Source organism: Suncus etruscus, chromosome 4 (genome assembly GCF_024139225.1).
Source record: "Suncus etruscus isolate mSunEtr1 chromosome 4, mSunEtr1.pri.cur, whole genome shotgun sequence".
NCBI lineage: Eukaryota > Metazoa > Chordata > Mammalia > Eulipotyphla > Soricidae > Suncus > Suncus etruscus.
Window position 1 is genome coordinate 14,233,079 of NC_064851.1, and position 13,969 is coordinate 14,247,047.

The 13,969-nt window shown below is 52.4% G+C and overlaps 1 protein-coding gene across 1 annotated transcript; it reads left to right on the forward strand.

Moving 5' to 3' along the window:
• The first annotated feature begins 3,841 nt into the window (after positions 1–3,841).
• On the forward strand, positions 3,842–13,723 carry LTBR (lymphotoxin beta receptor). Its single transcript, XM_049772047.1, has 10 exons — positions 3,842–4,005; positions 4,128–4,227; positions 4,462–4,587; positions 4,690–4,845; positions 5,191–5,287; positions 5,417–5,544; positions 11,341–11,442; positions 11,715–11,740; positions 12,236–12,464; positions 12,841–13,723. Exons 1-10 carry the CDS (start codon positions 3,892–3,894, stop codon positions 13,080–13,082), a joined length of 1,320 nt encoding a protein of 439 aa, XP_049628004.1. The 5' UTR covers positions 3,842–3,891; the 3' UTR covers positions 13,083–13,723.
• Positions 13,724–13,969: the final 246 nt, after the last annotated feature.

The following is a 13,969-nucleotide window of genomic DNA, read 5'->3' on the forward strand; positions in this document are numbered from 1 at the left end:
CTTGCCTTGCATGCAGTAGACCAGAATTCAATCCCTGGCATCAAGCCTGCCAGGAGTGATTGCTGAGTGCAGAGCCGGGAGTAACCCCAGATGTGGGCAGCCCCAAAACAAAACAGAACTTAAAAAAGAGTCAAGATACCCTGAGTTCTCCATACTTTTGCTCTCTTGTGTATATACTCATGTCTGTGTGAAGTTACATAATAAAAGTAAAAACAATAAGGAAGAAAGAAAATTTAAGGTTGTGATATTCTCATCATACCTTTGTGCATTTAATAGCTCAGCTCCTCCAGTCCCTGGATTTAGCCTGCTATCCTATTCATTTTGTTCCCAGGTTATACTTGTCGGCCATCCGGTGCAGATCCTACCCCAGGGGAGGAGAATAAATCATCTACAGCTCCCATGGGGCCTCCCACTCTTCTATGGATCATCCTCCCTAGATATACTGGGACTTCCCAACCGCCATCAAAAACCTGTCGAGCCAGTTAGCCCAATCAATGGTAGAATGAGCATTCAAAAAAGGCTTCTCCAGGAGAGGGTGCCTGTGACCTTTCTCAAGGGGGCAAATCAACTCATCCTACCCAGGGAGGTACCCTTGAGTCACAGGGAGGCAGCCTGTTTGCTGGAAAGAGCAGAGAGCTGAAATCAGGAGCGATGCTCTCTAGGCTAGTTCTGCTTTGGACCAGCAAGGAGCCATGATGTCATCAGTTTGCTTCCAAACTTTGCATGGATTGTTCAAAGCACTGGGAAGCTACAGGTAAAGACAGCAGGGACAGCCTCACATAGAACAGCCAGCAGTCCAGCCTGGAGATTGAATCTCAGAACCTCGGTGAACTTCAGGGAGAGGTCACAGAAACTTAGAAACCAAACAGAGAGCTTGGCTTGGGGGAGAAGGGGGAGAAGTTTAAGTCCCAGTCCCAGCAGCTCCAGGATCCCTGCTTCAGAGCCAGAAGCCCTGTGCAAAGAAAGGAGGCACTTTCCCTGGGACTCAAAGTGATGATATGGGGTCAGAGAGATAGTACAGCAGGTAGGCACTTATCTATGGTCCATGGCATAGTGATCCCCAAACACAGAGCTAGGAGTAAGCCCTGAGCACCTCAGGATGTGGTCACACCCCCTAATCCAATTAAAAAAAAAAAAAAAAAAGAGTATGGAGCCAGATCAGTAGCACAGCAAGTAGGGTGTTTGCCTTGCATGTGGCTGATCAGGGTTCAATCCCCAACATCTCATATAGTTCCCTGAGCCTACCAGGAGTGATTTCTGAGAGAAGAGCCAGGAGTAACCCCTGAGTACTGCCAAGTGTGACCCCAGAAAACCAAAAACAAATAAAAATGTCAGCCTGAGAGGCAGGCTGCCCTCCTCCAACCTGGCTAACACCCTCCTCATCAGGAATCCACCAATTCTTTCCTGGAAGAATACCCTTATGAACAAAAGGGTGGAGGTCTCTGTAAGCTCAGGGGCTATCTTTGGGGTGACCTCTGGCCCCTAATGTGGGAGCGGGTTGGATCTGGGAAAAGGGGTATTGTTGGGTTTGTTATATCTTTATAGTTTATCTTAAAATTTGATCTGGGGGGAGCTGGAGTGATAGTACAGCAGGGAGGGCATGAGGTCATTTGTCTTGCAGATGGCCAACCCTTGTTCAATTCCCAGCACCCAATATGGTCCCCCAACCCTACCAGAAATTATTTCCTTTTTGTTTTAACTTCATTGATTGATTGATTGGTTTCTGAGCCATACCAGGTGGCGATCAGGGGTTGCTCCTGGCTCTGCACTCAGAAATCACCCCTGGCAGGCTGGGGGACCATATGGGATGCCAGGAATCGAATGAGGTCCCTCCCAGGTCGACTGCGTGCAAGGCAAATGCCCTACTGCTGTGCTATCTCTCCGGCCCCCAGAAATAATTCCTGAGTGCAGAACCAAGAATAACCCAAGTACTGCCTGAAGTGGTCCTGAAAGAAAAACAAACAAAAAAACAAAAAACAAAGCAACCTAAGCCCGGAGCAATATCACAGCAGGGCTGTATCAAGATAGGGCACTTGGGGGGGGGGAGGGGGGGTTGGGGGGAGAGTGGGGGGGCAGCGAGGTGGCGCTAGAGGTAAGGTATCTGCCTTGCAAGCGCTAGCCAAGGAAAGATCGCGACCGTGGTTCGATACCCCAGCGTCCCATATGGTCACCCCAAGCCAGGGGCAATTTCTGAGCGCTTAGCCAGGAGGAACCCCTGAGCATCAAACAGGTGTGGCCCGAAAAAAAAAAAAATAGGGCACTTGCTTTGCATGCAAAGCAGACCCAGGTCTGACTCTGGGCATCCCATATGGCCTCTGAGCACCAAGAGTGATCCTTGAATGCAGAGTCTGGAGTAAGCCTTGTGCACCTCCGTAGGTGGCAAACAAAACACAGACACAGAGACAAACAAACAAAAAACGTGACTCGGGGCTGGAGTGGTAGGTTGCTGCAGAGGGTAGGCTTGCTTGCTTGCATGCAACCTCCACGTGGATGGGATCCCTGGATTCCCAGAAGGTCCCCAGAGCAGAGCCAGCAGTAACCAACCAGTCAGTGGTGTCCCCAAAATAAAGCAAAACAAAAAAAATCAAATCCAGCTGCCTGTCTGCCCATCATTCGGTGTCTGTCTGTCCATCTGTCCATCCATCTGTCTTTATGTCTGTCATTCTGTCCATCTGTGTCATTTCGTGTCTTTCTGTCCGTCCGTCCTTCCTTCTGTCTGTCTGTCCATCTGTCCGTCTGTCTGACCTTAATTGTCTGTCTGTCCATTTATTTGTATGTCTGTCCGTTCTTCCTTCCGTTTATCCATCTCTCCGTCCATCTGTCCGTCTGTCCGTCCATCATTCTGTCTGTCCATCCGTCCGTTCGTTCGTCTGTCCGTGTGTGTCCATCTGTCTATCCATCTGTCCATCCGTCTGTCAGTGTCCATCAGTCCGTCTGTCCGTCCATCATTCTGTCTGTCCATCCGTCCGTTCGTTCGTCTGTCCGTGTGTGTCCATCTGTCTATCCATCTGTCCATCCGTCTGTCTGTCCATCAGTCCGTCTGTCCGTCCGTCCGTCCGTCTGTCTGTCCACCCGTCTGTCCGTCTATCCATCTGTCTGTCCATCTGTCAGTCCGTCCGTCTGTCTGTCCGTCTGTCCATCTGTTTGTCCATCTGTCTGTCAGTCCGTCTGTCCATCTGTCTGTCCGTCTGTCAGTCCGTCTGTCTGTCCGTCAGTCTGTCCGTCTGTCTGTCCGTCTGTCCATCTGTTTGTCCATCTGTCTGTCAGACCGTCTGTCAGTCCGTCTGTCTGCCCATCTGTCCGCCCGTCTGTCCGTCCGTCTGCCCATCTCTCCGTCTGTCCTCCTGTCTGTCCGTGGGTGTCTGGCAGCCACGGCCCCTTTCACCGCCCACCACATCCCTTCGGCTTCCTCTCGAGTTCCCGGCCCAGCCCAGCCCTCAGGGCCCAGGGGGCCGCTCCGTCGGGCCGGGCCGCAGTCCCGGGGTCCCACTCGCGGGGTTCCCAGCAGGGAGGGAGGCGCCCGGGTTCCGGCCCCGCGGCCCTTCCTCACGTGCCTTCCCGGCCGCCCCCTCCCGCCCGCCGCGCCGCGCCGGCCCAGCCTGTTCCTCTTCCCGGTTGCGCCAGCCCCGCCGCCCGCCCGGCCGCCGCCGCCGCTCCCAGCGCTCCCTGTCCCCGCCCCGCCGCCCGCCGGCCGCCCCACTCCCACTTCCTGAGCAGGCGCTGGAGCCCTGCAGGCCTGGCCTGGCCGCTGGGCCCCGGGGCACGTCGGCCGCCCGTGCCGTCGCAGCCCAGCCGGCGCGCCGGGGCCGCTGTCTGTCCGCCCGGCCCGGCCCGGCCGTCCGGCCGCCTTCCTCGGGCCCGCCACCGTCCAGCCGCGCTCGACGGGCCGCCATGCGCCTGCCCCGGGCCGCCTCCCCCTGCGGCCTGGCATGGGCACCCCTCGTCCTGGGCCTCTGTGCTTTCCTGGCCGCCTCCTCCTATTCCTACTCCCTGGCGCCGGTGAAGGTGGGAGCCCCTCGAGGGGAGCAAGGCGTGGTCTGGGCAGCCCCATCTTTCCTCTCCTGTGTGCACCCCTGATCCTTCTTCTCTGTCCCCCCCATACCCCACCCTTGGCCTCCCTCTTTTAGAAGATGCTCCCCTACCCCTCGGAGGACACAGACTGCCAGGACCCGGAGAAGGAGTACTACCTGTTCGAGCATGGGCTATGCTGTTCCCGCTGCCCGCCAGGTGAGAGGCCCAGGCCAGAGGGGGTGCCCCATGGGATGGGAAGAAGGGGCTGCAGGGTGGACAGGGGTTCGGGGCACCTCCAGACCTCCAACAGCGTCTGCAGCAGAGCTAAGCTGGGAGAGATGGTATGTGTGGGCAGCCGCAGGTAGGCAATGGGCCTGCAGGCAGGCCAGGGTCACAGAGCGCTGCAGAGGTGAGGGGACCAAAGTCCGGCCTGACGCTCTGTCGCCCTAGGCCAACACGTCGCAGTCCCGTGTATGGGCAACCAGGACACCACCTGCGCCCCGTGCAGCCAGAATTCCTACAATGAGAAGTGGAACCACCTTTACTACTGCCAGTTGTGCCGGCCGTGCGACGCCGGTGAGGGAGTGGGACTGGGCAGGAGTGGGTAGGATTGAGGGAGGGAGATGTGGCTGTCTCCTCCTCTGAGCTCCCTTTCGTACCCCCACACACACTCCACAGTGCTGGGCTTCCAGATGCTTTCGCCTTGCACCAGGCAAAAACAAACTCAATGCACCTGCCTGCCCGAGATGGCTTGTGCCACTGAGGACCCCTCCAACTGTAACCACTGCGAGAGTCTGCCCCACTGCAAGCCTGGCACGGAAGCCACCCTGGAAGGTCAGAGGTCATAGGGCAAAGGGCACCTGCGATGGGAATGGGGGTGTTCAGGGTGCTGTAGCCACCTCAGTGAGTTCTCCTGGCCTTCCCTCCCCGCCCCATCCTGTGTCTGTTCACTTCCTGGCACCCACATGGAGGTCTGCAGAAAGATACAGAGACAATGAGGTTTGGGATCTCTCCACATGGGTTTCGGGGCAGAGGGTTGGTCTCAGACAGAGGCAAGAGGACAGAAAGGGCAGAAGGGCAGAATGGAAGGAGCATTCAGGTGAGGGGCAAAGGAAGATGCTGGGGGACTAAGTCCTGGGTTCTCTGGCCTCTTCTCCAGTTTGACTCCTCTCTTGCCAGGTGAAGTCCAAAGCGTGGACAGCTACTGCGTGGCCTGCAAAGCAGGATTCTTCCAGAATGACACGTCCCTCAAGGCTCGATGCAGGCCCCACACCCGGTGCGTGTGCCCCATCTGTGGCCCTCAACATCTGTGGCCGCATTCAACTGAAGGGGCTTATCCCCATGTCCAGTCCCTATGTCCAGTCCTAGGCCCAGCTGAAACTCAGACTTTCTCTTTCTACTGCAGATGTGAGGCCCATGGCCTAGTGGAGGTAGCGCCGGGCACCGCCACGTCCGACACCAGTTGTGGACATCCAACAGAGCCCCCCAAGTTATCAGAGTCTCCTCCAATGACACCGATCCCGAAAGGGCCAGGTGAGAAGCCGGGGCTGAGGGACATGGGGAGTGGGAGAACTTGGGGAAATGCCTTAATAGCCCATATCTAAAAATAAAGAAGGGTTATAGCACAGGATGTAAGACATTCGCCTTGCATGAGACAGACTTCAATCCTCAGTACCACTTGTGGCCCCCTAAATACCAACAGGGGGGTCACGCCTAAACACAAGTCTGGACTAGCTCCCAGGTACATTAGAGTATGATCCAAAAACCAAAATAAATGACTGAGGAGAAAAGGTGAAACCCTCTGTCTTAGAATTGGACAAGAGAAAAGATGGGATATTTTGATTTTTTTATTTTGGGGGGAGGGGTCACACCTGGCAATGCTCAAGGTTTAATCCTAGCTCTGAACTCAGGACAAACCCAGGAGCAAACCCACATTAGACATATGCAAGGCAAACACCCTACCTATTAGCACGTTAGCACCAAAAGGGAACTTTTTTTTTTTTTTTTTTGGTTTTTGGGTCAAACCCGGCAGCGCTCAGGGGTTACTCCTGGCTCTATGCTCACAAATCACTCCTGGCAGGTTTGGGGGACCATATGGGATGCCGGGATTCGAACCACCGTCCTACATGCAAGGCAAATGCCCTACTTCCATGCTATCTCTCTCCAGCCCCAAAAGGGAACTTTTTAAAAAAAAAGAAATTTGGGCCACCCAGCGACACTCAGGGTTTACTCCTGGCTTTGCTCTCTGAACCTTTCAGTGACAGGCTCCGAGGATCATATGGGATGCCAGGGATGGAACCTGGGTCTGCCCCGGTTGGCAGTGTGCAAGGCAAACTCCCTTCTGCTGTGCTATCAGTTGGGCCCCAAGGGGAAAGTTTCTTTCTTTTTGGTTTTGGACCACACCTGGCGGTGCTCAGGGGTTACTCCTAGCCCTGCACTCAGAAGTCGCTTCTAACAGAATTGGAGAACCATATGGGATGCCGAGGGTTAAACCCAAGTTCGTGCTGAGTTGGCCTCGTGCAAGGCAAATACCCTATCTTTGTGCTATGGTTCCGGCCCCAAAGAGAAAGTGTCTTAAAGAGAAAAACGGAGTAAGTCTAAGGTGATTTTCTTGCACACATAGGAACATACACACCTTTTTAATTTTCATGGTCCAGTGCACAAAGATGGCTCTATATTCTGGGGACATGCTTTGAAGGCTGGAGCTTTGAGTTCCATCCCCAGCATTGCCTGTAAGCTTGGGGAGAGAGGAGGTTTGGGCCACACCCAGCAGCCTCAGAGTTTACTCCTGGCTGAGCTCCGGAATCACTCCTGGCAAGCTCAGGGGACCATATGGGATGCAGGGCATCAAACTCAGGTAGGCTGTGTGCAAAGCAAATGCCCTACCCACTGTGTTATTTTTCCAACCCCTAGTCTATGAATCCTTTTGTTAAAGGACACATGTTCATTGTTTGGTGATGCCAGATTTGGCTCTTCCTTGTTTATTTTAATCCAAGAAGTGACTGATTTTCCTGATTGTTATTTACAAAGGAGAGTATATTTTATTAACTGTTGTTTTGTTTTTGTGTCACACAGGCAGACTTTAGGGGTTATTCCTGCACTCAGGAATCACTTCTGGCAAGCACAGGGGACCATATGGGATGCCAGGGATGGAACCCGACTTGGCTCCATGCAAAGCAAATGCCCTATCCATTGTATAATCTCTTTGGCCCTTGTTTTGTAACTTTTTTGGTTGGTTGGTTGGTTTTTCTTTTTCTTTTTTTTTTTTGGGGGGGGAGGTCACACCCGATGACGCTCAGGGGTTACTCTTTGCTATGCACTCTGAAATTGCTCCTGGCTTGGGGGACTAGTATGGGATGCCAGGGATCGAACCAGGTCCGTCCTAGGTCAGTCTTATGCAAGGCAAACGCCCTACCACTGTGCTATTGCTCAGGTCCCAGATTGGTTGTTTTGTTTGTTTGTTTGTTTGTTTTTTACCACATCCTGCAGTGCTCAGGGGTTACTCCTGGCTCTGCACTCAGAAATCGTTCCTGGCAGGCTCGGGGACTATATGGGATGCCAGAGATAGAACCCAGGTCAGCCAAGTGCAAGGCAGATGCCCTACTGCTGTGCTATCACTCTGGCCTCTTTAGTCACTTTTTAGTCATCAGCATCTCCATTCATTGGGAGTTAGAGGAGTACCAGACACAGAGGGTGGGTCAGGGGTTCACTCATATTCTCTTCCTCTGAGCTGAAGTAGTTCCAGCATCATCCTCCCAACTTCTTGAGGAAATTAGGCTCAAACAGGTCCAGGCTTGCTCCAGAGGCCTCAGATCAAAGATGGTAGAACCTGCTAAGAGGCCTTTCTCAGTCTGACGCTGATGCCAATATGATGCCATATTGCTTGTTGAAAAACCAGGAAATTGGGGCCGGAGAGATAGCATGGAGGTAAAACGTTTGCCTTTCATGAAGAAGGTCATCAGTTCGAATCCCGGCGTCCCATATGGTCCCCCGTGCCTGCCAGGAGCAATTTCTGAGCATGGAGCCAGGAGTAACCCCTGAGCACTGCCGGGTGTGACCCAAAAACCACAAAAAAAAAAAAAAAAAAAAAAAAAAAAAAAAAAAGAAAAACCAGGAAATTCAGATAAAAATCAAACTCACTCCAAGCCCCATCACTTGCACTCCACCCTTTCGGATCTTTATTGCGGGGGAGTGGAATAGTTGGGTCACACCTGATGGTGCTCACAGGTTACTCCTGGGAGTGCTCAGGAACTATGTCATGCCTGAGATCAAATTCTCTTCAGCCAGGCACATCCACTTTTGGGGGGAGAAGGACTGAGTCACCCATCATCCAGTGGTGCTTCAGGGACAGTTTTTGACTCTGTGCTCAGAGGTGACTCCTAGCAGTGCTTAGGGGTTCAGTGGGGTGTTGGGGATTGAATCCCATATGGTCCCCCATGCCTGAATCAAGCATATGCGAGGCAAGCGCTCTACCTGCTGTACTATCTCTCTGGCCCCAGGCCCCTCCACTTTTTTTTTTACCTTTTTTTTTTTTTTTTTTTGGTTTTTGGGCCACACCTGGCAGTGCTCAGGGGTTACTCCTGGCTGTCTGCTCAAAAATAGCTCCTGGCAGGCACGGGGACCATATGGGACACCGGGATTCGAACCAACCACCTTAGGTCCTGGATCGGCTGCTTGCAAGGCAAACGCCGCTGTGCTATCTCTCCGGGCCCTACCTTTTTTTTTTTTTTAATCTATTTCCTCCCAGACATTTACATATCTCTAAACATACTTTGTTTTCTGAAAGTGGAGTCCTTGGAATGTTTGGTAGCTGGAATTTTCATTCATATTTATTTTTTCATAACCTCTTTTTTTTATTTGTTTTGTTTTCATTTTGCTTTGTTGGGGGGCATACCCAGCAATGCTCTAGGGTTTATGCCTGATTCTGTGCTCAGGATCACTCCTAGTGAGGTTCAGGGACCATATACAAGACCACATATAATTTCATGTATTGTACGTGGGTCAGTGTGTGCACCTTACCTGATATACCATCACTCTGATTTTATCCATGTGATTTTTTTTTTTTGGAGGATGGGGCGCTCACATCCAGTATTGCCTAGAGTTTCCTCTTGGCTCTGTGTTCTGTGCTCAGGAGTCACTCCTGGGGGTGCTCAGTCAGCATCGACTATATGCAAGAAAAGCTCTCTAATTCATTTTATTTTTTTCTTTTTCTTTTTTGTTGTTGTTTTTGTTTTTGGGCCACATCCAACGGCACCCAGAGATTACTCCTGGCTCTGTGCTCAGAAATCACTCCTGGCAGGCTTGGGGTACCATATGGGATGTTGGGGATCATGTGTGTTGGCCGCGTGCAAGGTAAACACCCTACCTGCTGTGCTATCGCTCCAGCCCCTGGCCATTTTCTTTTTAGTTTTTAACAATGCGGCACAGATGACTGAATGTGGTCAGAGATGCTACATGAGGTAAAGCTCTTGCCTTACATACCGTTGACCCCAATTCAATGCCTGGCACTATATATGGTTTCTCAAGCACCGCCAGGAATAATTCCTGAGCACAGAGTCAAGAGTGAATACCAGGGCCTGGAGAGATAGCGCAGTGGCATTTGCCTTGCAAGCAGCTGATCCAGGACCAAAGGTGGTTGGTTTGAATCCCGGTGTCCCATATGGTCCCCCATGCCTGCCAGGAGCTATTTCTGAGCAGACAGCCAGGAGTAACCCCTGAGCACCGCTGGGTGTGGCCCAAAAACCAAAAAAAAAAAAAAAAAAAAGAGTGAATACCAGGGGCCGGAGAGATAGCATGGAGATAAGGCATTTGCCTTGCATGCAGAAGGATGGTGGTTCGAATCCCATATGGTTCCCCGAGCCTGCCAGGAGCGATTTCTGAGTGGAGAGCCAGGAGTGGCCCCTGAGCGTTGCCAGGTATGACCCAAAAACCAAAAACAAAAAACAAAAAAAAAAAAAAAGAGAAGGCCCCCAGCTGGGCAGGAAACTTGGGGCCCAAAATTTCAACTCCTTTCCCTGCCTCCCATTCTATCCTCCTCATGGCCACAAATGAGGTGAGTCAGAAAAGGCAAAGCTCTCAGATGAGGCCTTGTACTCTCTAACCTCCCCAGCAGATACAGTTGAATGTAAATGTAAACTCTGGGGACAGATAGGGCAGTCCAGCATCTAAACACAGCTCTTGGAGCCAGAGAGATAGCAGAGTCGTAGGGTGTTTGTCTTGCATGCAGCCGATTCAGGACTGATGGTGGTTTGAATCCCAGCATTCCAATTGGTACCCCAGGCCAGCCAGGGGTGATTTCTTTTTTTGGGGGGGTTGGTTTCTGGGTCATATCCAGCAGCGCTCAGGGGTTACTTCTGGCTCTATGCTCAGAAATTGCTCCTTGAAGGCTCAGGGGACCATATGGAATGCCGGGATTCAAACCACCGTCCTTTTGCATGCAAGGCAAATGCCCTACCTCCATGCTATCTCTCCGGCCCAGGAGTGATTTCTGAACACAGAGCCAGAAATCTTTTTTGGGTGTGACCCCCCAAAAAAAAGAAAGTAAACACAGCTCTTCCCTGAGACCTAATCTGCTTACAGCCCCAAACTCCACACTCCCTGGTTTGCTTCCCAACTCAAGCTCATCTTCATTCACATGACTATCATATTTAGGGCCAGAAAGAGAGAGTCCAGTAGGTAGAGTGTTTGCTTTGCACATAGCTGACCTGAATTTGATTCCCAGTACCATGTGTGGTCTCCCGAGTCTCACCAGGAGTGATTCCTGAGTGCAGAGCCAGGAGTAAGCCCTGAACAGCAAAACAAAAGATAAAATAAACAAAGACTGCCTGAGCCTGTTCTGTAGCCAGTGGGGCATCTGTCCTACCACCTCACCCCACCCCTGAACATTAGCTGTGGTAGAGTTTCTCTCAAACATCAGCAATTAGGGGACTGGAGCAGTAGTAAAACTGGTAGGGCATTTGCCTTGCACGCGCTGATCCAAGTTCCATCCCCAGCATCCCATATGGTCCCCCTCAAGCCTGCCAGAAGTAATTTCTGAGTGCAGAACCAAGAGTAAACCCCTGAGCAGGTGTGGCCAAAAAAAAAACAAAGAACAAACAAAACAAACAAAATAAAAAACACATCAGCAATGGTAGAGTTTATTTTTCCTAGCTGGAGACCAGTTTTTCTTGGCGGAAACTCTCCTCCAAGTTTAATGTAGCACTCCCCCTCATTGTCTGTCACCTAAGGGCTCTGCATCTTATTCTGCTGGGAGGAATGCTGGTGGAAAGATGTCACTTACCATCTTTTCTCTCCACCCTCTCACCCACTATCCAGAAGACACGTTGGCAGAAGACACGCTGCTATTGGCCATCCTGCTGCCGCTGGTCTTCTTTCTGTTGCTTATCATCGTCTTGGCTTGGAAGAGTCACCCTTCGCTCTGCAGAAAGCTTGGTAAGGAGTCAAATGCAGGAGTGGAGTGGGCACTGTGCCCACACCACTGGCTAGAGCAGGTGAATATTCTGCTCTTTGGGGGGGACAAGTCTTCTGCCCCTCCACACCTTTAAGACTCCCTCATGCCTGCCCCTAACACACACATAATCTCTAGTCACCTTCCATGCTGTAGGTTGTTCCCTCAGGGAGCATGGAGTGGGCAATATTATAGGGTGGTGGTAAGGAAGACAGTCATCTGAAGGTCCTCTGACCCATCTCCTTCTTCATTGCAGGCTCCCTGCTCAAGAGGCGCCCAGAGGTAATGGGGGAGCTGAGCCTCGACAAGCGCAGAGAAGGGGATGGGAAGGGGCCAGGGGGTATAGACATACTCCACATGCATATGTCATTTAATTCATCAGTAACTGCACATGGCAAGTGCCACGTAATTTGCTGGGAACCAGGGAGAAGGCGGTGAAAGCACCAAATCCTTCCCCTCCTGAAGCGGCAAGAAGTAAATGAAAGAAATACGACCCTTGCTGATGATCACGAAGGAAGACAGGGCCATGGGCAGTGACAGCAGTGGCACAGGATGGGGGTTTGTTAGTGTAGACATAGTGGGGTTCTTTGAGAAGCTGGTGGGTGGATGGGGTACAGGAGATAGGAGGGAGCTGCCCATGGGAATTTCTTGAGGAATAGTTCTTTAGGAAGATCAGGTGTCCAGTGCAAAGGCCCTGGGACAGGGAGCCTGTGAGGGCTGCAGTGTAGAGTCGGGGATACCCCACATCTTCTTCCCCACCCTCTGCCTCTCCTGCAGGGAGGAGAATCTGCTGCTGTGAATGAAAGCTGGGAGCCCCAGAGGGCGAACCAGCATTTCCCTGATCTGGTAAAGCCACTTCTGCCATTTTCTGGAGACGTGGCCCCTGCCCTGGCTGGGCCCCCCATCATCCCAGATGTGGAGAAGGAAGTGCCACAACAACGAATCCCTGAGGACCAGTCCAACGAGCTGGATACTGAGCCTCCTGACCAAGGTCAAGTGGCTCATGGTAAGCCCAATTCAGGGAGTGGTGGGTAGGTGATATGTTGGGTATCTGGGGCAAAAGGCTGGGTGGGCAGGGTAATAGTTTGGGTGGGCAGGACAAGAGCTTGGATGCACTGGTCTAAAGGTGGAGTGGGCGGGCCCCTGAAACCCTGGCCAAAGAAAAGAGTAGCCTGGCATGAAAGGAAAGTCAGGCCAAGTGTCCAGCCTCCAGCCAGACATGGCAACCAGAGAGAACGGGAAGGGAACAAATACCCTAGACCCAGAAAAGAGCAGAGTTTCAGCTGCTCTTAGCCAATGAGAGTGGCACAAAGAGGCAAGGAAACAAGGCTGGAAAATGCGTACCCACTAACCTTTCTCACTCTGTTCCCCTTTCCCACAAGGTACCAACGGCATTCATGTCACTGGTGGGTCTGTGACTGTCACTGGCAACATCTACATCTACAATGGACCAGTCTTAGGGGGCGCACAGGACTCTGGAGATCCCCCAGCTTCCCCAGATCCTCCGTACCCTATTCCAGAAGAGGGGGCCCCGGGCCCTCCTGGCCTCTCCACTCCTTACCAGGAAGATGGCAAAGCCTGTCACCTGGCTGAAACTGAGACTCTGGGATATCACGCCCTCTAACAGGAACTAAGACCCAATCTGTCACCCAAGCCTGGTGGCATCTGGGAAAAGCCAGAAGAAAGCGGGGTTTCCCGTGCATCTTCGCTTTGAGCGGCCTGACCTGCACAGGACCCAGGGCACTTTGGGCAGCCCAAGGAGTCAGTCCTACTGGGAGGGGCTGGGGCTCCACCCCTGTGTGAGAACAGGTTCTGCAGACTGTGACCGAAGCCAGTTGAGCCTGCATCACAGCCCCTCTCTTCCCAGGCAGGGTGCTGTGCCAGCTATGCTTCAGGTGCCCTCAAGCCCAAGACACTAGCTGCCACCCACCATTGGCACTCTACACCCCAAGCATGCTACAGGAGAGAGCCTGCTGACCGGCCACTTGGGAGGACACCCTTGGGGCCTCCGGCAGATTCCTGGTGCTCATGCCCAAGCTTCTGAGAGCCTCCAGGCACCCACACTTCCCCTGGACAGAGATGAACCCCAGATGATGAAGATGGAGTGTCACTGAAGATCTCCCGTTTCCCACGGAGCAAAGGGAGTCACAATGGAGCATTGGAGAGGCAGGGGTGTGTGGGCATGAGGGAAAGTTCTGGAGGAAAAAAAAAGCAAGTGTATTTACAAAATGTAACCACATGCAAATAAAGAGGATTTGAGATAAATGTTGAGAGCTAGCTTTGAATATTTTCTTGGGCTCAGGGCCCTTTCAAAGGCAAAGGCCCAAACATTGAACTATAATCTCATGAAGATACTTTGTGAAAGGGTCTGAAGACAGCATTCAGGTTGTGGGGGGGGGGGGGGGAATAAGTCAGGGGCCTGGGAGCTGCTCCAATGGCTAGCCATATGGTTTGCTCAAAGGAACCCCGGATTCAGCACTCGCTCCTCAGGATCCCTGAGCACCACCAGAT